The 25,340-nt window shown below is 48.8% G+C and overlaps 1 protein-coding gene across 2 annotated transcripts in view; it reads left to right on the forward strand.

The window, feature by feature from the left end:
* The window catches only part of CCDC148 (coiled-coil domain containing 148), a 97,404-nt gene that overhangs the window by 56,858 nt on the left and 15,206 nt on the right, over positions 1–25,340 (forward strand). For both annotated transcript variants that reach the window (XM_068137826.1, XM_068137827.1), the window contains 2 exons: positions 19,345–19,485; positions 25,115–25,233. In XM_068137826.1, the coding sequence (XP_067993927.1) occupies positions 19,345–19,485; positions 25,115–25,233 (260 nt within the window). The remainder of the gene's footprint in view (positions 1–19,344; positions 19,486–25,114; positions 25,234–25,340) is intronic.

The following is a 25,340-nucleotide window of genomic DNA, read 5'->3' on the forward strand; positions in this document are numbered from 1 at the left end:
CCCTTCTGTTTAGTTGCAAGAATGCTTTCTAAGACCTCACCAAGTGGATCCCTTGTTGCCTTTGCAACAGAGAGCTACCAGGATGATGAAGGGACTGGAGCATGTGCTCTGTGAGGAGAGGCTGAGAGCCCTGGGGCTTTTTAGTCTGGAGGAGAGAAGACTGTGAGGGGATTTAATCAATGTTTATCAATAGCTGAGGACTGGGTGTCAAGAGTAAGGGGACAGCCTCTTCTCAGTGCACCCTGTGACAGAACAAGAGGTAACAGGTATAAACTCCAGCACAGGAGGTTCCACCTCAACATGAGGAGGAACGTCTTCACTGTGAGGGTCACAGAGCACTGGAGCAGGCTGCCCAGAGAGGCTGTGGAGCCTCCTTCTCTGGAGACTTTCCAGCCCCATCTGGATGTGTTCCTGTGTGACCTGTGCTGGATTCTATGGCCCTGCTCTGGCAGGGGATTTGCACTCTATGACCTCCAGAAGTCCCTTCCAACCCCTAACATCCTGTGAGCCTGTGTTACAGGAGTTGCACAATGTTCTGAAGGGTGATTTTACTGTGCTAACAGATGGCAGAAAAGATAAAATACCTGGTTTGTTGTTGGGTTTTATTGGGTTTGTTCTGTGTCGTTAGGGTTTCATTAGGGTTTTTTTTGTGGGTTTTAGTTGGTGTGGGTTTTTTTGGGGGGGGGTGTGGAGGGTATTTGGATTTTTGTTGTGTTTTTTTCCTTTTTCTCTTAATCCTCTGTGTAAGATACTAGAGTAAGACAGAAGCCTGGACAGAAGAGGAAGGGTTATGATGTTGATGCCTAAGGCACTTGTAAGGGGGAGTCACATTTCTGGGCATGAAAGGCATGTTGAGATTTGCTTAAACTCTGCTCTGTGATTTTGCCCTTGCACAGAGTTTAACATCTGAGCACTTACACCCTGGTTTCTTTTCACTTCTCCAACAGTACTTCTGCTGAAGCCTTGCTTTAAGTGCTATCCTAAACACTTGATTTCGGTTTCCTACCAGCAGAAAACTACAGAAAAAAACTGTTTGTGCTGATGATGTTTTTGAGCCTAGTTCTTCAGTCAAAGCCCTTTCTGTCTCCTGTTCCTGGAGCTGTCTGTCATAGGAAGGTTTGAATCTAAACATGTCAGGGTTAGAAGCTGCCTGGGCTTGACTGGGTGGGGAGTACCCCGTTTTAACTCCTGCAGTAGGCTTCCCTGGAGCCATGTGGAGTGTGTGGAAGGGGGTGGTGCGGGATGGTTGGTTGGTTTGAGTTTGGCTTTTTTTTCCACCTAGACATCCCTTTCTGGACCTCCTGTGTGCCTCTCACCTGCACAGAGCTGGAAGAGCTGTTTACTCCTGAATCAAATCAGTCTTTTTTTTTTTTCCTTATTCTTTTTCACTTCCCTGCAAAAAGTAACAAGTGCTGGAGTACTTAGGTTGTCTCCACGGAGCTTAAGATTCTCCCTGGTGCGCTGAATGCTGTCTGAAAGTTTCCTGCCTTCTGACATCCTGTTTCCAGTGACCTGGAGCTGTTTGAAACTTAAACCTATTAGGCCCACACTTTTTCAAGGGCTGCTCTCAAAGGTGGCTTTGTTAGAGTGTTCAGCATTTGAACAAAAACAATCCACCTGTCTCCCAGAAGAGAGGAATGAAAAAGGTACTTTTTTTTTCCCCCTCTTCATTAAAGGAGGATATTGTTGTGACCTTCTTTTGATCAGCTCTGCAGCTGAAAGGGCTGGAGGACGGAAGCTGAAGTTGGGCAAGGAGCTAGGTGGCTTTCAGAGGGATTACTCTGAATGTATCCATGGGATTTGTTTGGATTCCATGGCTATGTGCCTTGGAAAACCCAGACTTCACCCAGGTAGAGTTTATCTTACAGCCTTGTCTTTCTGCTCCTCTGAAGTGGGCAGCTACAGAAAGTCACGCAGGGGAAGGCAGCTGTTGGCAGTTATCAGGGAAAATATAACTGTCAGTCTAGTGAGCTCATTTACACTGATAAAACCCATCCTGACAAGGATGTGTGAGACAGGGTAAAAAGTGAGTCTGTCACTAAGGGAAGGCTTGTGGAGCTGGAAAGCAGAGATTTCCCTCTTTGTCTCCCTGGCCACTAATTGGCTTGATTCTTTTTGCATTTCAGTAAGTTTGTCATAAGAAATTCTTAACTTGTATCACTTTGCCAAGTGGGAAATGTAAACTCATGAGGAGTTTGTAGCCTGAATGGGAGATGCAGGTCTCCTGCAGTATTGCTAGCAGGTCTGCGTGCCTGTTTCATCAGCTGTGAATAAAGCTGTGACACATACACATGCTGTAAGATACATAAGCAGGTCTAGAAATGCAAAGGATTGTTAGATACTTTTTGCAGACAAAAGATGCAGAAATGAACCTTGAGTCCTGTGTCCAGTTCTGGGCCCCTCAGTTTAAGAAAGATATTGAGTTGCTGGAAGGTGTCCAGAGAAGGGCAACAAAGCTGGGGAGGGGTTTGGAGCACAGCCCTGTGAGGAGAGGCTGAGGGAGCTGGGGTTGCTTAGCCTGGAGAAGAGGAGGCTCAGGGGAGACCTTCTTGCTCTCTCTAACTCCCTGAAAGGAGGTTGTAACCAGGTGGGGGTTGGTCTCTTCTCCCAGGCAGCCAGCACCAGTACAAGAGGACATAGTCTCCAGCTGCACCAGCAGAGGTTTAGGCTGGATGTTAGGAAGAAGTTCTTCCCAGCAGGAGAGATTAGTCATTGGGATGTGCTGCCCAGGGATGTGGTGGAGTCACCATCACTGGAGGTATTTAGGAAGAGACTGGCTGGGGTGCTTGGTGCCGTGGTTTAGTTGATTAGATGGTGTTGGGTGATAGGTTGGACTTGATGATCTCAAAGGTCTTTTCCAACCTGGTTAATTCTATTCTATTCTAAAATCACCAATATTAACCAGCAGCTGTTAATGGTGGAGTGAGAAAAGACTAGACTTCAGTTTCACTTCCTGCTGATAAACCACGTGGCTTGTTCACTTGTTAGGTTGCAAAGGGATACCTCCCTGTAAATTCCTGTGCTGCTTTGAGTTTGTGGGGGGTTTTATACAGTTTTTCTTTCTCTTTATGTGAGAAGCAGATTGTTCCTAATTGCAGTACAGGTTGAGCCATGCAAAGGAGAAAGGAAACGGTCATGTGTGCAGGCTGTGCATTAGGGTTATTATTGCCATAACCATATGCTGTCACCTAACTTTTGTATAGCTCTTTTCATCTGCCTACACCAAACTGAAGGCAAAGCAAATAGACTAAAGAAACCATGATTTAAAGCTGTTTTAGATGTACTCGTAGCAGTTGTGCCATCAGCGAGACTCCAGGCCTTGGCTGGCAAGGGATGGTTACAATTAAAAAGTAAAGCAGCAGAGAAGTTGAAGTTTATTGCAGTTTTTACCTGGGGAAAGAACTTTCAAGTCTTTATTCCATGTTCCATCTCACAGAAGATCAACGTGTGTCCTTTACAGAAATCAGAGTCTCCAAGGAGGAATTGTGAAACAATTCAAGAGGCTCAGGTGAAATAACAGCAGAAACAGGTGAAATAACTAGCAGAAGGAGCCAGGGAGCTGCACAGTTTCCCTATGTTCCATGAGGCGGTAGTTGGAACTCTCCTTAGCAGCTTGGATCCCCACAAGTCCATGGGACCAGATGGGATTCATCCTAGGGTGCTGAGAGAGCTGGCAGATGAGCTGGCCAAGCCACTCTCCATAATTTTCCAGCAGTCCTGGCTCACTGGCGAGGTCCCAGAGGACTGGAAGCTGGCCAACGTGGTGCCCATCCATAAGAAGGGCCGGTTGGATGAGCCAGGGAATTACAGGCCTGTCAGCCTGACCTCAGTGCCAGGCAAGATCATGGAACAGGTCATCCTGAGTTCAATAACACAACACTTACAGGATGGCCAAGGGATCAGGCCTAGCCAGCATGGATTTAGGAAGGGCAGGTCCTGCCTGACCAACCTGATCTCCTTCTATGATCAGGTGACCCGCCTGGTGGATGTGGGGAGGCCTGTTGATGTAGTCTACCTGGACCTCAGCAAGGCCTTTGACACCGTCCCCCATAGCAAACTGCTGGCCAAGCTGTCAGCCCATGGCTTGGACGGGAGCACACTGCGATGGGTTAGGAACTGGCTGGAGGGCCGAGCCCCGAGAGTGGTGGTGAATGGTGCCACATCCAGCTGGCAACCAGTCACTAGTGGTGTGCCCCAAGGATCAGTGCTGGGCCCTGTGCTCTTTAACATCTTTATTGATGATCTGGATGAGGGCATTGAGTCCATCATCAGTAAATTTGCTGACGACACCAAGCTGGGGGCAAGAGTTGATCTGCTGGAGGGTAGAGAGGCTCTGCAGAGAGACCTTGACAGGCTGGACAGATGGGCAGAATCCAACGGCATGAGATTTAACACATCCAAATGCCGGGTTCTGCACATTGGCCACAACAACCCCATGCAGACATACAGGCTGGGGTCAGAGTGGCTAGAGAGCAGCCAGGCAGAGAGGGATCTGGGGGTGCTGGTTGATGGTAGGCTTAACATGAGCCTGCAGTGTGCCCAGGCAGCCAAGAGGGCCAATGGCATCCTGGCCTGCATCAAGAACAGTGTGGCCAGCAGGAGCAGGGAGGTCATTCTGCCCCTGTACACTGCACTGGTTAGGCCACACCTCGAGTACTGTGTCCAGTTCTGGGCCCCTCAGTTTAGGAAGGATGTTGACTTGCTGGAACGAGTCCAGAGAAGAGCAACAAAGTTGGTGAGGGGTTTGGAACACAAGCCCTATGAGGAGAGGCTGAGGGAGCTGGGGCTGCTTAGCCTGGAGAAGAGGAGACTTAGGGGTGACCTTATCACTCTCTACAACTACCTGAAGGGAGGTTGTAGACAGGCTGATGATGGTCTCTTCTCCCAGGCACCCAGTACCAGAACAAGAGGACACAGTCTCAAGCTGCGCCAGGGGAGGTTCAGGTTGGATGTTAGGAAGAAGTTCTATACAGAAAGAGTGATTGCGCTATGGAACGGGTTGCCCGGGGAGGTGGTGGAGTCGCCGTCATTGAAGGTGTTCAGAAGGAGACTTGACGGGGTGCTTGGTGCCATGGGTTAGCTGTTTGGGTGGGTTGGATTGGTTGATGGGTTGGACACGATGATCTTGGAGGTCTCTTCCAACCTGGTTTGGTTTATTCTAATAAAGGTTTATTCTAACTCATGAGGGCCATATGGAGTGGAAGTCATCCGAGTGAAATCAAGTGTGAAATGGATGATTCTAGTGGGAATGCACTGGACATTCTTAAAGAGGAAATGCTCCTGGTCCAGGTCTTTAACAGCCTTGTTTGCCATGGGGAACCAAACTGAACAAAGCCATGACAGGTTTATACTTTGGGTGATCAAAAGTCACTCCTGCTTCGTGTGCTTTATGCTGTGTGGTTATGGAGACACAGCTGGGAAGGACGAGGAGCCACACAGAGCTGCACGCCCCAGGGAGGTGGGCAAGGGGACTCTGAAGCATTCTGTGTGCTGCTTTCCATTCTTCTTGAGGACAGTATCAAAACTGCATGCTTAATTTTCTGTGCTGGGCATAAGCTGCAAGGGTTTGGTAACAGGACTCTGGGGTACCCTGTGTGGGAGGAGACCATGGACTGACCTGTCAGCTCAGAGATTCATTCAAACAACCCACTGCACCCCAAAACTTCATCCAGTCAGGGGAGCACATAGTGCCTCAGCCTGAGAGGTGTCTCACTCTTTTACCTGTCTGCCAGTTTACCAAAGCTTGTAGGATCTTTGGTACCTTTGGGGCACACTTTTCCCTCAAGCCTCATTGAAATTGGCCAGTGATCCCCAGAATTACTTGAGGATGGGTAGCTGGGCAAGGAGGCAGCTCATGCTACCCTGTTTGCATAGGGGAATTCTCTCCTTCCTTCAGGTAGGAAAGTGGCACTTTAGGCTGGCAAAACAACAAGCATTAACATTCTGCTGAAGCAGTGAAGGATCAGAGGAGCTATTTGTGTACCTGCAGAGGGTACTGGAGGAGACATTGCCTGTGTGAAAGGGCAGCACGTGTAGCCCAGCACTTGTAAACAGAAACGTGGCTTGCTTGAGGCTGGGCAGGTCTTGAGCATTTCAGCCTGCATGAGGCTTTTAAACACAGGGATAAGATGTTGGTGCTTCCACTGTCAGGAACAGAAAGATGTGAATGGCACTAGCTGAGAAGAGGTAGAAGGATGAGCTGTGAGAAGCAGTTTGTTCACAGTGAGCAAAGCTGTTGTGGTGTGCTTGCAGCTCCAGGGAGCTGGAACCAGTCCTGTACTGGATTATGGGGTTTGTAGATACCAACCCCTGTGACTTAGGCTTCCTAGCTGGAAGCAGTGCATCTTCTTACTCCTCATCTTAAGGCTGAGGGCTAGGGGTTATGTTCACATGCTGTTCTCTCCTATCCCTTTTTCAGATTTAAACACTTTTGCAGCTGAAGAAAATGAGTATGCCTCCGTTAGTGATCAAAAGAGCTGCTTTTAACCATAGTTTGAATTTCAAGTTAAAACTTTCTAAGGGTGGATGTGGATTTGTTTTTCTATTTAACAGTTAATCCTGATGGCAGCAGCCTTGCTTTTCTCCAGTATTTCTTGCAGATAGCTTAAAGGCAGCCTGTGGAGCTGTACCAGTCACAAATCTACCAGGGGTGTGAACTTCCCCTGCTTTGCTTATCACAACCAGGAGATTATCTTCTCAGATCAGCAAGCAAACTTGCGGGTGTAGCATTCCTTGATGATCCCTTTGCCAGATGCTCTAACACTGGACTTCTCCTAGGTCTTGTATATGTCAGTCAGAAGCACCATGCTGCTAGCTTGTACCATTTGCTGTTCTGTCACTCAAGGCCTCTTGGAGTCTGGATGTGGTTCCAGGTGCTGTTCAGAACCTGTCAGCGAAGAATCCTCAGTCTAAAGAAGAAGGAACAAGTTTTTAAAGATGAAGGAGATCAGAGACTTCAGACCATCATCTGTTCTTATCCCACTAGCTTGTTGTTGAGGTAGAATCATAGAATTGTCAGGGTTGGAAGGGACCTCAAGAATCATCTAGTTCCAACCCCCAATGCCACAAGCAGGGACACCTCACACTAGATCAGGCTGCCCAGAGCCACATCCATGCTGGCCTTAAAAACCTCCAGGGATGAGGCTTCCACCACCTCCCTGGGCAACCTGTGCCAGTGTATCACCACCCTCATGGGGAAGAATTTCTTCCTAACATTGAATCTAAATCTCCCCTCCTCTAGCTTGGATCCATTCCCCCTAATCCTATCATTACCTGACACCCTAAAAAGTTCCTCATCAGCTTTCTTGTAGCCCCTTTCAGCTACTGGAAGGCTACAATAAGGTCTCCTTGGAACCTTCTCCTCTGCAGACTGAGCAGCCCCAGCTGTCTGTCTGCCTCCATAGGAGAGGAGCTCCAGCCCTCTGATCATCCTTGTGGCCCTTTTCTGGAGACATTCCAGCATGTCCATATCTTTCTTGTAATAGGGACCCCAGGTACCTACTGATGTCAACAGAAGTAACTTTGTGGTAGCTTTGTGATCTCAGGAGGTGACAGGTGAGATCTTTGCAGTGACAGTGCCGGACTGCAATAGAGTGTTTCCTGCTCTCACTTCTGTCGGAGAGGAGTGGTGGGGCTTGTATGTAGGACTGGGTGTTAGCAGGAATGCTCAGTGTTTGTCCTGAGGTTGAGGCCAGCAGGACCTGCAGTGCTGTGTCACAGCACAGACAGCAGGGTGTCTGACCAGCTGGCAAGAGACACCAGCTCACCACCATGGCTCCCTGGGCTGCTGGCACCAGCGTGTGAACCAAGGCATGCAAACAGCAGTGACTCCTGCTAAATATTGTTACTGGATGGTGATGTTTCACGTGGAGCTGAACTTCCTTCCACAGCAAACTGCTTGTGGACACCTTGGGCCCCTGCAGACACTCACGGTCAGCTCGTGAGGTTACTGACAAGTGAGAAGAGGAATGCAATGTCTGTGGTGCTTATAAAAAAGGACTGCCTGCATGTAAAAATGGTGTCATTCCCACATGGTTTTTACAAACTGCCCCCTGCCCTGTGGTAAGTTAGACTCCAGGGAACTGTTCTTAATATGCATTTTAATTTTTCCCCTTTAGTAAGCTGTTGTGTTGACACCCTGAGGCACGTCTCCTTATCTTTCCATTAGGAATGTGTGCACACCCTCTCTGTGCTGCTTTTATTTCCAATAATAACACTGTTAATGTGATATATTTCCATGTGTGCTGGGTTTGATTAGTGCAAGGGAGGCTTTATTTTCAGTGCTGATACAATCAGTAGCAGATCTGCTCTGCATCCCACTTTCCCTGGAGATGTTGGCTGTCTTGGGGTAAAATTTGTCTGTCACTTCCAAAGCTTTAGCAAACAAGTTCATGGAATCATGGAATGGCTTAGGTTGGAAGGGACCTTAGAGATCATCTACTCCAACCTCCCTGCCATTTGCAGAGATGCCTCTCAACTAGACTTGGTTGCTTGAGGCCTCATCCAACCTGGCCTTGAACACCCCCAGGGAGGGGGCATCCACAGCCTCCCTGGGCAACTTGTTCCAGAGCCCCATGACCCTCATACTGAAGACCTTCTTCCTAAGATCCAGTCTAAACCAATTCTCTCTCAGCTTCAAACCATTCTGTCTTGTCCTGTTGCTGGACACCCTGATGAAAAGTCCCTCTTCAGCCTTCCTTCTAATACCTTCAGGTATTAGAAGGAAGTTGTGAGGTCCCCCCAGAGTCTTCTCCAGGCTGAACACCCCCAGCTTACTCAGCCTATCCTCATAGCAGAGGTGTTCTAGCCCTTGGATCATCTTTGTGACCCTCCTCTGGACTCTCTCCATCTTATGATGGGGACATCATCTCCTGTCTTATAATGGGGATGCCAGAACTGGACATGGTATTTGAGGTGGGGGTCTCATAAGAGTGGAGTAAAGAGGCAGAATCCCCTCCCTTGACCTGCTGGCCACAATCCTCTTGATGCAGACCAGGGTATGATTTGCCTTCTGGGCTGCATGGGCAGTGCTGCCTGCTCGTGGTGAGCTTCTTATTACTCAACACCCTGAAGTCTCTTTCCTCAGAGCTAGTCTCAACCCATTCTGCACCCAGCCTGGATTTGTGCCTGGGACTGGCCCAACCCAGATGTGAGGTCCATGAGATGCCCATTATGCAGGTGTAAATCTGCTGGCCAGCATCTGTGCTGGGAGTTCTGAGTGTCTGGGAGCTGTGGAAGCTACTGCAGGTTGGCACATCTCTCCAGCAGGCTCAGTGTCACACTTGTGGTGTGTGCCCAAGCCCTCCATGCAGAGCCTGTTGCAGGAACATGAGGCTGCTGTGCAAAAGCTGCCAAGGCTGATGCAGCTGTCTCAGGAAAGATGCAGCAGCTCTGGCCTGAAGATGTAGATGCTTTACAACAGGCACTCATTTTCTTCTTTTTAGACCCTAGTAGGACATGTTAAAAGTTTGAATAGTCAAAGTAGGGTTTAGTAGAATAGAATAAATTAAGCCAGGTTGGAAAAGACCTCCAAGATCATGGAGTCCAACCTATCACCCAACACCATTAATCAACTAAACCATGGCACCAAGCACCCCTGCCAGTCTCTTTCTAAACACCTCTAGTGATGGTGACTCCACCACCTCCCTGGGCAGCACATTCCAATGGCCAATCTCCTTCTGGGAAGAACTTCTTCCTAACATCCAGCCTAACCTCCCCTGGTGCAGCTTGAGACTGTGTCCCCTTGTTCTAGTGCTGGCTGGGAGAAGAGACCAACCCCCACCTGGCCACAACCTCCCTTTAGGTAGTTACAGACAGCAATAAGTAATGGAACTTGGTGGTTGCCTGGGAGAAGAGGCCAACCCCCACCTGGCTACAATCTCCCTTCAGGTAGTTATAGACAGCAATAAGTAATGGAACTTGGTGGTTGCCTGGGAGAAGAGGCCAACCCCCACCTGGCTACAATCTCCCTTCAGGTAGTTGTACACAGCAATAAGGTAATGGAACTTGAGTCAGTGCTTGAAAGCAGCCTGCTTGGGTGGGAGGGTTCTAATGAAATGCAGTACTTCCTAGCAGCCACCAAGTAGACCTTTCTGTTTAATTAGTGACCTGCAGAGGTGGTTTTAGGTTGGCAATGCAGACTCCTATTGTCCTGCTCCACTTATAAAATATTTCAGTCTCAGGGATTTATTATCCCATTAACCCGAGTGGAATTGATGTGCTTATCTTCTATTAACCTGAACAGAAATGGTCTGGCTGAATCCTTCCTCTTCTATGGCAGACTAGGTCTTTAATATCTTTTTTTTCCTCTACATTTCCTTCCCTCTCTTCTTAAAAAAAAAAACCTTTGCCTTTTTTTTTCCCCATCCCAGAGTGGCAGGGAGTTGCTCAGGCGAGAGCCATAGCTCAGCGGTGCGCTGCCTTGATCTGAAGTATTAACGACTAAGCTCCCTTGCCAGTGAGGAGGAGGCTGCGCTGCTGCTAAGGAAAGTCACCTCTCAATGAGTTTTCCATGTTAATCTTCTGGGGATCTCACTTTGACTCTGCTCTTTGGACAGTCCTACAGCAGATAAAAGTGTGCAGAAATGTTTCAGAGACGAAGGAAGCTCTGGGAGGTTCTGAGGGTGTGTTGGGATTGGAATGTGAGCCAGCAGTGTGGCCAAGAAGGCCAATGGCATCCTGGCATGCATCAAGAATAGTGTGGCCAGCAGGAGCAGGGAAGTCATTCTGCCCCTGTACTCTGCACTGGTTAGGCCTCAGCTTGAGTCCTGTGTCCAGTTCTGGGCTCCTCAGTTTAAGAAGGACATCAAAACACTTGAATGTGTCCAGAGAAGGGCAACAAGGCTGGGGAGAGGCCTCTAGCACAAGCCCTACAAGGAGAGGCTGAGGGACCTGGGATTGTTTAGCCTGGAGAAGAGGAGGCTCAGGGGAGACATTATTGCACTCCACAACTACCTGGAGGGAAGTTGTAGCCAGGTGGGGGTTGGTCTCTTTTCCCAGGCAACCAGAGCAAGAGGACACAGTCTCAAGCTGCACCAGGGGAAGTTTAGGCTCAAGGTGAGGAGAAAGTTCTTCCCAGAGAGAGTCGTTAGCCATTGGAATGTGCTGCCCAGGGAGGTGGTGGAGTCACCATCCCTGGAGGTGTTCAAGAGGGGATTGGACATGGCATTTGGTGCCATGGTTTAGTCATGAGGTCTTGGGTGACAGGTTGGACTTGATGATCTTTGAGGTCTCTACCAACCTTGGTGATTCTGTGACCTCCAAAGGTCACCTAGTCCAACCCCCTCTGCACTAAGCAGGGACATCCTCAACTAGATCAGGTTGCCCAGATCCCTGTTGAGTCTCACCTTGAATATCTCCAGGGAAGGGGCCTCAACTACGTCCCTGGGCAACCTGTTCCAGTGTTCCACTACCCTCATGTTGAAGAACTTGTTCCTAACATCTAATCTAAACCTGCCCTTCTCTAGTTTGAAGCCATTGCTCCTCGTCCTATCACTACAGAGGCCTTTGTAAACAGTCTCTCTTCATCCTTCCTGTAGGTCCCCTTCAGGTACTGGAATTATAAAACTATTTAGATTGGAAGAGACCTTTGAGACCATCAAGTCCAACCACTAAACAAGTGCTGAAGGTCATGATTAGGCCTCCCTGGAGCCTTCTCTTCTCCAGGCTGAACAACCCCAGCTCCCTCAGCCTGTTCTTGTAGCAGAGGTGCTCCAAACTTGTGATCATTTTCATGGCCCTAAACCACAAAATTCCAAGCAGGAATTGCCACTAATCCTATGATGAAGTCAGCACTGTTTGTCATCAAAAGAAAATCCTCAGGTACCCCCAACCCTGAGTCTCTCAAGCTCACTTTCAGCCTTAGAAATGACCCACTCACAGAATCACCAAGGTTGGAAGAGACCTCAAAGATCATCAAGTCCAACCTGTCACCACAGACCTCATGACTAAACCATGGCACCAAGTGCCACGTCCAATCCCCTCTTGAACACCTCCAGGGATGGTGACTCCACCACCTCCCTAGGCAGCTCCCTCCAATGGCGAACGACTCTCTCAGTGGTCCTCTCCAACCTAGACCATTCTATGAATTTGATTTCTAGCAGCTTATGCTGTCTGTGTAGAATAGGAGCTGGAGCTGTGTAGTCATTTTATAACCTTTTTGCTTGTGGTGTATTCTGGCCTCGCTTTTCAAAGGCTGCTTTTGCTGCTCACATGACCTTCACCACGGAGACCCTCTCCACACCAGGCCTTTATCCTGTGTTCCTGTTCACCCTGCTGAAAGAAGCCTGGTGCACACTCTCTTGTATCACAGTGTCACTAAGGTTGGAAGAGACCTCGAGGATCATCAAGTTCAACCTATCACCAGAAACCTCATGACTAGACCATGGCAACAAGTGCCATGTCCAATCCCCTCTTGAACACCTCCAGGGATGGTGACTCCACCACCTCCCCGGGCAGCACATTCCAATGACGAATTACTCGCTCAGTGAAGAACTTTCTCCTCACCTCGAGTCTAAACTTCCCCTGGTGCAGCTTGAGACTGTGTCCTCTTGTTCTGGTGCTGGTTGCCTGGCAGAAGAGACCAACCCCTTCCTGGCTACCACCACCTTTCAAGTAGCTGTAGAGGGCAACGAGGTCACCCCTGAGCCTCCTCTTCTCCAGGCTAAACAACCCCAGCTCCCTCAGCCTCTCCTCGTAGGGCTTGTGCCCAAGCATCTTCAAGATGTGTTTGTAATGGAAGTGAGCATTGCTGAAAGAGAAAAGCTGACAGGGTGCTGTGTTGCCATGTGCTAACTTAATGGGGATACCCAAGGGAAGCTCTCAGGAATGGTTTTGTCGTTAGAAAAGACCTATCTGTGGCGTTAAGGCCGTGGCAAATATATTCTTGCTATTCAGATGTTAGAGTGCAAGAGCTAATTCATTACTCAAATTAGTTTGGAGTACTTCTCTTTATTGCAATAGGCAGCATTGAAATAATGGGCTGAAAATAGGTAGGTGCACATTCTGTTCAGCACAGCAGCTCCATAATTCACTTGGCAAAAGCTGCTCTAATAACCCACGAGCTGTGAGATGTAGTTGAAATGCCGCTTGCAATTAAAAACTTTCAGAGCTGGATGTTGGCAGTGCTTGCACTGTGCTCCAACCTAGGCTGCTTTGTGAAACAGGCAGTGGGGGATCCAGCTCTCAGTGTGTTTTCAATATTAGTTTAACTGCTCAGGGCTTTTTTTAATATTTAAACAGAGCATATGCTGTTGACACAGTAAACTCTACCCTTCTGAGTCTGCACTCAGAGGAAGGAAAGAATGCCATCAAGAACACATTAAACTTTTTTTCTCCTTTGGGTGCTTTTTTTTGTGGCCCCCAGGTTGCTGCCTTAGTGAATCAGAATGGTTGTTCAGGGCTTTTTTTTCCTGTGTTCCACAGGTCTTCACAATATCACCTCTGCAGGAGAAAGTACCCCATGAATACAGTAGGGTTTACTGGAAAACCTTGAATGGTAGCACTGCTGGAAGTTCAGCATCAAGCAGTCACTTTTAAACAGCAGAAAGCTGAAAGGGTGGAAATGGGTGCCATAGAGATTTCTCAGCTGTCGAGCTCTGTGTCCCTGCCCCTTGCTGTGTGCCCAGCAGCAGTGCCCAAGGGCTGTCCCATGGGTCAGGCTCCCCCCCAGTGCTGTGCACACTGCAGGGTCAGTACAGATGCAGGCTGGGTTTCCATAATGGGCAGCCCCCTGTACCCCTGTTTACCATCAGTGAAGACAGTCTAGCTCCTCAGTTTTGCATCTGTGACAAGGTGAACAGGAGCTGTTCGGGAGTCTCTTTATTCTGGCCCCTGCCATCTCCTGGGGCTGCTCCTCCCTTGGAGGAAGTCCCCTTCGGTGGTGGGCTGGCCCCCAAACCAAATGAAGGCTGTAGGATTAGAACTGCTCTCTGGCAGAGAGGTGTTGTAGTGTTGAAGGAGGTGTTGTAAAAAGGGAAATGGATCAGCTTTTGGATCAGCTGCTAATTTTGGTACTTCTTGCATAATAAACCACTTTAATTCTGCTCAGCTCTCTTTCAGGACACTTTCTCCTATATGACTTCAACTGCGTGTGGGGGAGCCATGGCACGATGCCAGCCTGCAGAGGCACAGTTAGTACATATTTTGCAAACAGTACTTTTCTGGTTTCCATTTTTCCTTGCAATTATGAATCACTTTTGTAAAGTGACTCCTCTTTTGCTGTGGGAGGGGCAAGGATCATGAAAACTCACTTCATATGCTGCCTGCTGAAAAGGATCAATGGGCACTGTGGCAGTCACAGAATCACCAAGGTTGGAAGAGACCTCAGATTGTCAAGTCCAACCTGTCACCACAGACCTCACAACTAGACCATGGCACCAAGTGCCACATCCAATCCCCTCTTGAACACCTCCAGGGATGGTGACTCCACCACCTCCCTAGGCAGCAAATTCCAATGGCTAACAACTCTCTCTGGGAAGAACTTTCTCCTCACCTTGAGCCTAAACTTCCCCTGGCACAGCTTGAGACTGTGTTCTCTTGTTCTGGTGCTGGTTGCCTGGGAGAAGAGACCAACCCCCACCTGCCCACAGCCTCCCTTCAGGGAGTTGTAGACAGCAATGAGGTCTCCCCTGAGCCTCCTCTTCTCCAGGCTAAGCAACCCCAGCTCCCTCAGCCTCTCCTCACAGGGCTGTGCTCCAAACCCCTCCCCAGTTTTGTTGCCCTTCTCTGGACACCTTCCAGCAACTCAACATCTTTCCTAAACTGAGGGGCCCAGCACTGGACACAGGACTCAAGGTGTGGCCTAACCAGTGCTGAGTACAGGGCACAATGACTTCCCTGCCCTTGCTGGCCACATTATTCTTGATGCATGCCAGGATGCCATTGGCCTTCCTGGCCATCTGGGCACACTGCTTGCTCATGTTCAGCTGGCTGTCAATCAGCACCTCCAGGTCCCTGGGAAAGTGTAACATGGTGAATCTTCACTTCCTTCTGCTAGTCTTTACCCATTCTCTCAGCTGGTAATGAGCTGATGCAATCAAAAGGCCCTAAGCAGATAAAAATGGAAAGCAGGTTCTAGCCAGTGAGTAAGTGGCTGTGGTTAGCAGTGACTGAGGACAGAGGGTTGTTGACACATCAGTTTTGGTCTGGGAACCTCACTGCATGGCTCCTGTTTTGTCAGCTGAGGGCAGTGACATGTTTGGTGCTTGATCATGCTTGCTTGTTTGGGTGGGATCTGCTGAGAATCTAGATTGTGCCCCAGCATTGTTTTCTGACCTAGATGAAAAGGCTTCAGCAGAAGAGCTCTGTGGAAGGAACTGGGGAAAGTGGTTCTGGCCTGTAAAAGATGGGTGTGGAACATCTGCCATGCAAACAGCTGCTCATCACAGGGAATGGACAGGAAGGCTTGAGGTGATGCTAGACTAGATCAATATTTGCATCTGCTTACTGCTTTGTTGTTTGCTTTCCTTCAAACAATGGTCATTCTGACAGGCTCTGCTGGGCCAGCTCTGCTCTCAGCACCCATTTCTGGTCAGCAGCTCCTTCACAGATCAGTTTGCTGCAACTTTTGTTGAGACCATTTGAAGGGCTGAAGTCAAACAACTAAAAGAGATTCCTGGTTGATAGGTAATGTTTAGAGAGGCCCAGAAAAGGATCAAGAGGATTTCCAGGCTTGGAGGAAGCTGAAGCTGCATCATGTTCCAAGATGGCTTAGGTTGATGTGTGTTTGCAGCCCATAGGGCCAAAGGCATCCTGGGCTGCATCAAAAGCAGCGTGGCCAGCAGATGGAGTGAAGTGATTCTGCCACTTTGCTCTGGTGAGACCTCACCTGGAGTACTGTATCCAGCTCTGGAATGCTCAATACAAGATGGACATGGGCCTGATGGAGCAGGTCTAGAGGAGGGCTGTGAAAATAATCAGGGGGCTGGAACACCTCTGCTATGAGGACAGGCTGAGGAGGCTGGGGTTGTTCAGCCTGCAGAACAGAAGGCTTCAGGGAGACCTAACAGCAACCTTCCAGTACCTGAAGGGGGCCTACAAGAAGGATGGAAGAGGGACTGTTTGCAAAGACCTAGAGTGACAGGATGAGGGGCAATGACTTCAAACTTGAGAAGAGTACTTCTAGATTGGATGTTAGGAACAAGCTCTTTACTATGAGGCTGATGAAACACTGGAGTGTGTTTCTCCCAGGGAGGTGGTTGAGGCCCCGTCCCCAGAGATGTTCAAGGTGAGGCTTGACAGGCTCTGAGCAACCTGATCTAGTTGAGGATGTCCTTGCTGACTGCAGAGGGGTTGGACTAGATGATTTTTGGAGGTCCCTTCCAACCCAAAGCATTCTATGATATATCTTATTGAGGGGAGTTGGAAAGGGGTGTGAAGCAGGAGGCAGGAAAAGACAAGCTTGAAAAAAGTCTCTTTTATCTTTTTTTTGCTGTTAGCTTGGCTGTTACCTCATTTCAGTTCAGAAAATCTCAGAGATGTTATTACAGAAGGTTGAATTTGCTGCAAATGCAGGTTGTTCTAGCTGCAATCTGAGCAAGCATTTACCAGATTTTATATTTTTTTGTTTGCTGTTAGGGCTTAAAGCTTCCTGTGTATGTTTGTGCTGCAGTCTGTTTCACAAGAGAGGTAGCAATGATTGCAAGCTCTTCCCCAGTCATTTTCGCAACATTCCTTTTCAAGTTTATTAGTGCAGCAAGTGAAGGGTAGCTGAAACCATCCAGCAGTTTCTCTTAGGCTCTTAAACTGCTGAAATGCCTGAGCAGATTGCTGTCAGAATTGCTAAAATAAACATTTCTGGTGAGATAAAGACCTTGTGTTGCAAGTTGCACAGCGTGTGGGGGTGGTTCTTGCAGGTATTACAGAGTCAGGGTAATGGTTTGAGTTGAAAGAGACCTTAAAGATTATCTGATGCCAACACCCTGGCTATGGGCAGGGTCACCTCCTACTAGACCAGCTTGCTCAAGGCCTCGTCCAGCCTGGCCTTGAACACTTCCACACTTGGACCATCCACAAATTCTGTGGGCAAGCTGTTCCAGTGCCTTGCCACCCTCATGGCAAACAATTTCTTCTTGGTGTCTTATCCCAGGGGAAGTTTAGGCTGGAGGTGAGGAGAAAGTTCTTCCCAGAGAGAGTTGTTAGCCGTTGGAATGTGCTGCCCAGGGAGGTGGTGGAGTCACCATCCCTGGAGGTGTTCAAGAAGAGGGGATTGGATGTGGCACTTGGTGTCATGAGGTCTTTTCCAACCCTATTGATTCTATGATCTCGATCCAGCTTCCTCCAGTCCAGTTTTCCACTCCATGCCTTTGTCAAAAAGCCTTCTCCAGCCCTTCAAATCTTGGAAGGCTACCTTTAGGTCTCTCTAGATCCTCTTCTCCAGGCTGAACAAGCCCAATTCTTTCAGCCTGGCCTCACAGCAGAGGGCTTCCAGCCCTCCCAGCATTGCTGTGGCCTCCTCTGGCCCTGCTCCAACAGGTCCCTGGCTGTGCTGAGGATTCCAGAGCTGGCCCCAGCATTGCAGGTTGGGGGTCTCAGCAGAGCAGAGGGGTAGAATCCCCTCCCTTCTTCTGTGGGCCACACTGCTGGGGATCAGCCCAGGACACAGCTGGGGCTGAGCTGGGAGTGCATGGTGCTGACTCGTGTCCAGCACCCACCAGCACCCCCAAGTTCAGTACAGCCAAGCTCCAGAAAATAGGGTCCTGTGACACCATCCCTCTGCAGCCTCTTAGCAGCTGCTTGTGCATTCATCTCCTGGTTTTATTGTCCTCCCATGTTTGTGTGTGGATGGATGATCTGAGGTTGTCCCTAGCTCTTTTCGTTCAGGGATGTACATTCTGCATCTGACACTCCCAGGACACCTCTTGCTGTGGGATGTGGAGGTGCTGTGGATTTCATTGCCCACTCAATGGTGCTCTCCTTTCTGCATAGCTTAGAGACAGCCAGCTTGTTCCCCCTGTGCTCTGTGTGCTCAGAGCACCCATTACAGGCAGAGTGTTTCTTTAACAAGCTGTCTTTAAATCTTTTAATGAAGAGAGAGCTGCATTTTACAGCCACTGTAAGAGTTATTGTCATGTTATTGCTGTGCCTGCACTACATGGAGAGTCACAGCAGTGTTTAGTCTGCTGGGACACTTCACACAGAACAAACATCCTGGTTATGGAAAGCAAACTCAGCACCACCCAGGGGTACCACTCACAGAACCTCAGACCACAGCAGTGCTGGCTTTCTGAGCGTTTCCCTGGCATGGAGGAGTTAATAGAGGCTGTGCACACAGGTGGTGAAATGTGGCACTGACTGTGGAATAGAAGAGCATCTGAAAGATGGCTGAGATGCTTCTTCCTTTGTGGAATGGAGTTCTGTTAGCACTTGACAAAGGCATAGTAAGCAGCTGGCAAGCCAGCAAAGAGGAGATATCCTCCATGCTACGGAAGCCAGCATGGAGCAGATGAGCAAAAGAGGGCTTATAGCAGCACCAGGGTGAAGTGGGCATCCACACTGGCTGTGCAGCTGCCTGGTCTTGTTCAACCACCACAGCGTGCCAGGGATGTGTCCAGAGAAGGGCTTGGTGTGGTGAGCTGTGACTCTACTCCGCTCTGGTGAGACCCCACCTGGAGCACTGCCTCCAGTTCTGGAGCCCCTAGCATAGGAAGGATCTGGAGTGATGGAAGGTGTCCAGAGAAGGGCCACAAGGATGAGCAGAGGGCTGGAGCTGCTCTGCTATGAGGACAGACTGAGGGAGTTGGGGCTGCTCAGTCTGGAGAAGAGAAGGCTCTGAGGAGACCTTCTTGTGGCCTTCCAGTATCTGAAGGGGGCTCCAAGAAAACTGGGGAGGGACTTTTTAGGGTCACTCCCTAAATAGAAATGGGTAGATAGAGATTGGATGTTAGGAAGAAGTTGTTCCCCATGAGGGTGGTGACACACTGGCACAGGCTGCCCAGGGAGGTGGTGGAAGCCTCATCCCTGGAGGTTTTGAAGGCCAGGCTGGATGTGGCTGTGAGCAACCTGCTCCTGTGAGGCACCTGTGAGGTGTCCCTGGCCATGGCAGGGGGGTTGGAGCTGGATGATCCTTGAGGTCCTTTCCAGCCCTAACAATCCTGTGATTCTATGACCCATCCTGTCCTGGCAGGCTCTGCTGAGCAGTGTGGCAGGCCCTGTGGCAGAGGTGGTGGGGCTGGTCCTTGCCCTGCCCCTGCCAGCTGCACAGTGACACAGGAAGGTGGCACTGGCTAAATGCTTGTGTCTTGGCTTGGAAATGCATTGCATGGGTTCCATCCAGGCTGGGTTGTGCAGGGTCACAATGTCACATAGAGCTGCTGCAGGACTGTCTTCTCCAACCCTTTCTTGCAGGTTGTACAGTGGAGAGCACAGCAGGAAGAGGCTGCTGAGCTGGAAGCTGCTGTGGCTGCCAGAAGGAAAGAAATGGAGGATGAGAAAGAAAGGCTGCGGAAGGAGCAGGAGAGGATTCGCAGAGCTGAGGAGAACCAGAAAGTATGAGAGAGTTTTATAGTTTATACTTGGAATGCATACAATTGCTATAAAAAACCTTCAACTGACCTCTCTGCCCTCTCCTTGTAAGCTGCTGGGTGCTGCTGTGGAGATGGGCAAACACTTAGCTGAGCCTTGCTGCTGTCCCCCCTAGCCTACCTGCCTGCCCTTACCCCCCAGAGGACTGCACACCAGGCTGTGCCAAGGAACCAGTGCAGAGGCACTGCTGGCTATAACTCCTCTAGCTCTGTGCTGCCCAGTGCTGTGCCAAGGGCTGCCAGCACTGCAGTGGGTGCTGCAATGCAGCAAAGGAGCCTCACCCAAGGGTGTCTGCAGGAGAGGCACTGCACTGCCAGCACAGGGACCTCCTCAGTGGCCTGGAGCACAGGGTTGGTATTCACCATGGTGTTTGCATAAGGAGGCTGTCATGTTTCTTAAGCACTGCTGTGGTGACTCCTGGGAAATGGCTTTGGTCCACAAGTCTAAACTTCAACTTCACAGAAGATGAGAGCTCAGCTGCAGCACCTGCAGTGTTTGCAGCAGCTCAAGCTGTGTCACAGACAGAACCATAGAATAGAAAAGACCTTTCAGATCATTTAGTCCAACCATTCTCCAACTCTGCCAACCAGGGCTGGGCCATGTCCCTCAGCACCACATCTTTGCCGCTTTCAAACACCTCCAGGCACTGGGATTCAGCCACCTCCCTGGGCAGCCTGTTCCAGCCTTTGAGAACCCTTTTGTCTAATATCCAACCTAAACCTCCCCTCCTGCAACTCGAGACCGTTTGCTCTCGTTGTCACTTGATGTCTTTGTGTGGACCTTTATATGTAAATGCTGTGGCAAAACTCCAGGAGGTTATTTTAGTAGCACTTTGCCTCTTTTTCTGATTATTTTACACTGAAATCTGGCATGCTTAGAGTCCAGCTCTCCTCTGATGTATTTATGACTGCATCACTATGCCTGGGAGATGTGTCATCAACTCTCTTTGCTTTGTCTTTCAAATGCTGGTGGGTCAAGAGTGTCTCTTACTCTCATAGGACTACTCATGCTAACACCTTTGCAAGAAGGGTCTCTATATCTGTGCCAGTTAGAAGCAGATTTAAGTGAAAAAGAGGCTGAACTGTTCCAACTAGAATACTTTCATGATGCCTGTGCAGGCTTTAGTGACATCAGGATGTGTCACACTACAGGAAGCTTGTGCAGAAGAAGGAAGAAAAAGAGAAAGCTTCACATGCATTATCATCTTTGCTTTTTACATGTTTGCCTTCTTGTGTATTTATCTGCCAGGTTTCTGTCTTACTGGAGGTTGCTGATGAGACTCCAATGTGTCCAGTTGGACACACTAGAATCTGACTGGACAGACTGAGGGAGTTGGGGCTGTTCAGGCTGGAGAAGAGAAGGCTCTGAGGAGACCTAATTGTGGCTTTCCAGTATCTGAAAGGGGGCTATGAGAAAGCTGGGGTGGGACTTTTGAGGGTGTCAGGGAGTGACAGGACTGGGGGGAGTGGAACAAAATGAGAATGGAACAAAACTAGAAATTGGTAGATTCAGCTTGGATGTTAGGAAGAAGTTCTTCCCTGTGAGGGAGGTAAGACACTGGCACAGGTTGCCCAGGGAGGTGCTGGAAGCTTCATCCCTGGAGGTTTTTGCAGCCAGGCTGGATGTGGCTCTGAGTAACTTGCTGTAGTGTGAGGTGTCCCTGGCCATGGCAGGGGAGTTGGAACTGGCTGATCCTTGAGGTCCCTTCCAACCCTAACAATTCTGTGATTGGCTTCTCATGTTGGTGGAGCTGTCACAGTGATAGTCCTTGCAGAGTGAGAAAACAACACATACAAACCTGTCTGTACTTACAACAGTGTGATGAAGTTGTCAGTAAAGCAAGTTACACTTACTAAAAAGCTGGAAAGAAATTACAGCAGAGTAAAACAAACGAGTTGCAGGGGGTGTGGAACTGCCTTAGCAGGAGAATGAGCATCAAGTCCTACACCATTTGGAATTTCCCTTTTTTAGTAGCACTCAAATCTCTTTTCCATGCCTTCCCCAAGGAATGTGTCCTCATGCCATGTCAAACAGGTCAAGAGCAGGAGCTCCTGTGGCTTATTGTATTTCTGGTAATAGTAGCTCTGCCAAGAAGCTCTTTCCTCAAAGTGCCTCTTGGAGAAAAGCTGCTGAAGCTGCTTTGTCTCATTATTTCTCATTGCTGCAAGTTGCCCACAGCCAGCACTTGAAAAGCTGCCTCATTTCAGCTTGATTTTGGGTGGATTCCTCTTGGTCATCACTGCATTTGCATGCTGCCTGTATCCAGTTTCTTCTCTAACTGAAAAGGTCTCAGCATACACTGGTCACCTGCACTTATCCTTGACAAAGCATAGTGTTCCTCTTAAACTGTGCAAAACCAGAGAGTTAGCCACACTGCAACTCATTGTCCAAAAGTCAGTTTCTAGAGATGTTTCTCTTTCCTTCCAAGTATGCAGAGTGCTCTCACTCCACATAGGAATCATAGAATGGCCTTGGTTGAAAGGGACCTTAGAGATCATCTGCACCAATCTCCCCTCCATGGGCAGGGACACCTCTCCACTGGACTCAGCTGCTCAAGGCCTCATCCAATGTGGCCTTGAACACCCCAAGGGAGGAGGCATCCACACCCTCCCTGGGCAACCTATTCCAGAGTCTCACCACCCTTGTTCTGAAGAACTTGTTCCTAGTATGCAGTCTAACCTTACTCTCCCTGAGCTTCAGACCGCTCCCCCTTGTCCTGTTGCTGGACACCCTCATGAAAAGTCCCTCTGCAGCCTTCCTGTAGGATTCCTTCAGGTATTGGGAGGCAGCTCTGCAGGCCCCCCAAAGTCTTCTCCTCTCCAGGCTGAGCAGCCCCAGCTCCCTCAGCCTGTCTTTGTAGCAGAGCTGTTCCAGCCCTTGGATCATCTCTGTAGCCCTCCTCTGGACTCTTCACAGAGATGATGAATGGGGAAAGTTCAAACTGGAAGGGACCTCAAGGAGTGTGTAGTCCCATCTCCTGCTCAGTTATGAGGTCTGACCAGGTAATTTGTGGCTTTGTCCTTATTTTGTCTTACTTATCCTCAAATTTGTCTTTAATACCTGAGGCTGTCACTTCAGGTTCAAGAGTTGAAAAAGCCAACCAGGCACTTTGAGAGAGCCCCTGGCTCATCTCCTTCCTCTGCCTAAATAACTAAACAAACAAATGGCCTGTTTACAGAAATGATTGGCTTAGAGGCTGAGAATCCTGAGAGAAGAGCACTGTTTGGAAGCCCTATTTTGCTCTGAACTGTGACAGTTAGAGGCTTTTCTGCACCAAGCCAGTCGTGTAAAGGGGGTGGTGTTTGCGGTGCCATTTCCACTGCAATCTCCAGAAGAGGCTGAAATCCAGCATCCTCCTGTGGATGCTGCAGAAGTTCCTTTTATTGCCATTTTATGAAGCTTTTTCCTGTGTGAGATGACTCCCTAAGTTAAATTTCATTGCAAGGCATTCCCTGTGTTATGAGGAGGCAGGGTAAGGTCTCAGACCTTCACAGGAGCTGTATGCATTTAATTGCCAAGTCAACAGATCACCAAGGTTATAATTTCAGCTGCTTCTATAATTAATCTCTTAATTAACATTTTCCTTAGGTTATTAAAACCCTTAAGATGTTCTTAGATTTGTGCCTCTTTTTCTGAAGCTCCTGGTCCCTGTTTCTCCAGCTGCATTTTAAATTTCAGAGGCAGGATGCTGTTTTTGTCAGGGAATGACAAGTGGCAGCATTGTCAGGAGCTGCTGTCATCAGAAACAGCCTTTGCAAAAACTCAGCCTTGATTTTCAGTATCAACACTGCCTTTCTGTGCCTGGAAGTGACACTTTTCAGTCAATTCTGCTGCTTTTCTCTTCCCTTTTGTGGTAGCAATTGCCAAGAACTGTGTTAGGGCTTAGGAAGTAAGGGGTTTAAGGAATTAAGTCAGCCCAGAGGTGGTGTGAAGCACCATGTCATCCTCTGGTTGTTCCTGCACAAGCCCTATGAGGAGAGGCTGAGGGAGCTGGGGTTGCTTAGCCTGGAGAAGAGGAGGCTCAGGGGTGACCTCATTGCTCTCTACAACTCCCTGAAGGGAGGTTGTAGCCAGGAAGACTTTGGTCTCTTCTCCCAGGCAAGCAGCACCAGAACAAGAGGACACAGTCTCAAGCTGCACCAAGGGAAGTTTTGGCTCGAGGTGAGGTGAAAGCTCTTCCCAGAGAGAGTTGTTAGCCATTGGAATGTGCTGCCCACGGAGGTGGTGGAGTCACCATCCCTCGAGGTGTTCAAGAGGAGATTGGACGTGGCACTTGAAGCCATGGTTTTAGTAGTCATGAGGTGTTGGGTGACAGGTTGGACTTGATGATCTCTCAGGTCTTTTCCAACCTTATTGATTCTATGATTCTGTGTGGTTTCTGAGTTGGTAGAACATCAGAGTATGCCTGGACATATTCCTGGTGACCCACCCTAAGTGGTCCTGCTTTGCAGGGTAGTTGGACTTGATGATCTCTGAAGGTTGTGGAGCCTCCTTCTCTGGAGGCTTTCAAAACCCACCTGGATGCATTCCTGTGTGGACTACCCTGAGTGATCCTGCTTTGGCAGGAGGGTTGAACTTGATGATCTTTGCAGGTCTCTTCCAACCTCTAATGTTTTATGAATCTATGAAGATCCTTTCCAACCCCCAGCATTCTGTGATCATTTCTGTGTCCCAGCTTGTCAGGGGGTAAAAGAAAAGTGGAAATCAAAGACTGAGAACAATGGAAATGGCAGGAAGTCAAGTCCTTGTAGCTCATCAAATCATAGAATCATGTAGGTTGGAAAAGAAACATTTGAGACCACAGAGTCTTAGGGGTTGAAAGGGGCCTCCAGAGGTCAAGTCCAACCCCCCCCAAAGCAGGATCACCTAGGGCGAGGTGCACAGAAACGCATCCAGAGGGGTTTTGAAAGCCTCCAGAGAAGGAGATTCCACAACCTTCCTGGCAACTTGTACCTGTTTTTCTTGTCCTATCACTGGGCACCACTGAAAAGAGCCTGGCACCTTCATCTTGATACCCACCCCTCAGATATTTGTGGACATTGATAAGATTCCCCCCTCAGCCTTCTCTTCTCAAGACTAACCAGCCCCAGGTCTCTCAGTCTCTCTTCATTGTAGAGCATCAAATCCAACTTGCTTGTGGCAGCAAAGAAAGCAAGGGGCAAATGGAAGTGGTCTTTAGTCTGCAACTGAAATGTATATTCATATTGGTGTCCTTAATCTGATTTTTTATTTCAGGGTTGGGGGAGGCAGCCTCTATTGTTCTCCTAAAAAATCTTTTGGCAGCCATGCTGTTGTAAAATAAAATGGAATAAATGAGGTTGGAAGAGACCTTTGAGATCATCAAGTCCAACCAATCACCCAACACCATCTAATCAACCAAACCATGGCACCAAGCACCCCATCAGTTCTCCTCCTAAACATCTCCAGTGATAGCAACTCCACCACCTCCCCAGGCAGCCCATTCCAATGGCCAATCCCTCTGTAAATCTTGTTCTAAAAAGGCCAAAATGAGCTGTTTCTTGCTCTCTTTGCCCTCTCTGCCTTGCCTTGTGAGTGGGTGCTGCTCTGATCACTGTGTTTGTCCAAACTCCAGGTGAGAAAGTACAGGGCTGAGAAACAGCTCAGGTGTCAAGAGCAGGAGGAGAAAGATGTTCAGCGTCTGGAGGAATTAAGAAAATTAATGGCTGAACAAGCAATTAAAGACAGAGAAAGGTAAAAGAAATGGCATATGAATATGTAGAGCATCAATAGGAACTTCTTAGTATGATTTGCTTTGGCCTCCCAGCTTCCTTAAATTAGAATAAATTGAGATAAGTGAT

The sequence above is a fragment of the Melanerpes formicivorus genome, unplaced genomic scaffold (genome assembly GCF_026170545.1).
Source record: "Melanerpes formicivorus ecotype bairdi unplaced genomic scaffold, bMelFor1.0.p_v2 SCAF_5, whole genome shotgun sequence".
NCBI lineage: Eukaryota > Metazoa > Chordata > Aves > Piciformes > Picidae > Melanerpes > Melanerpes formicivorus.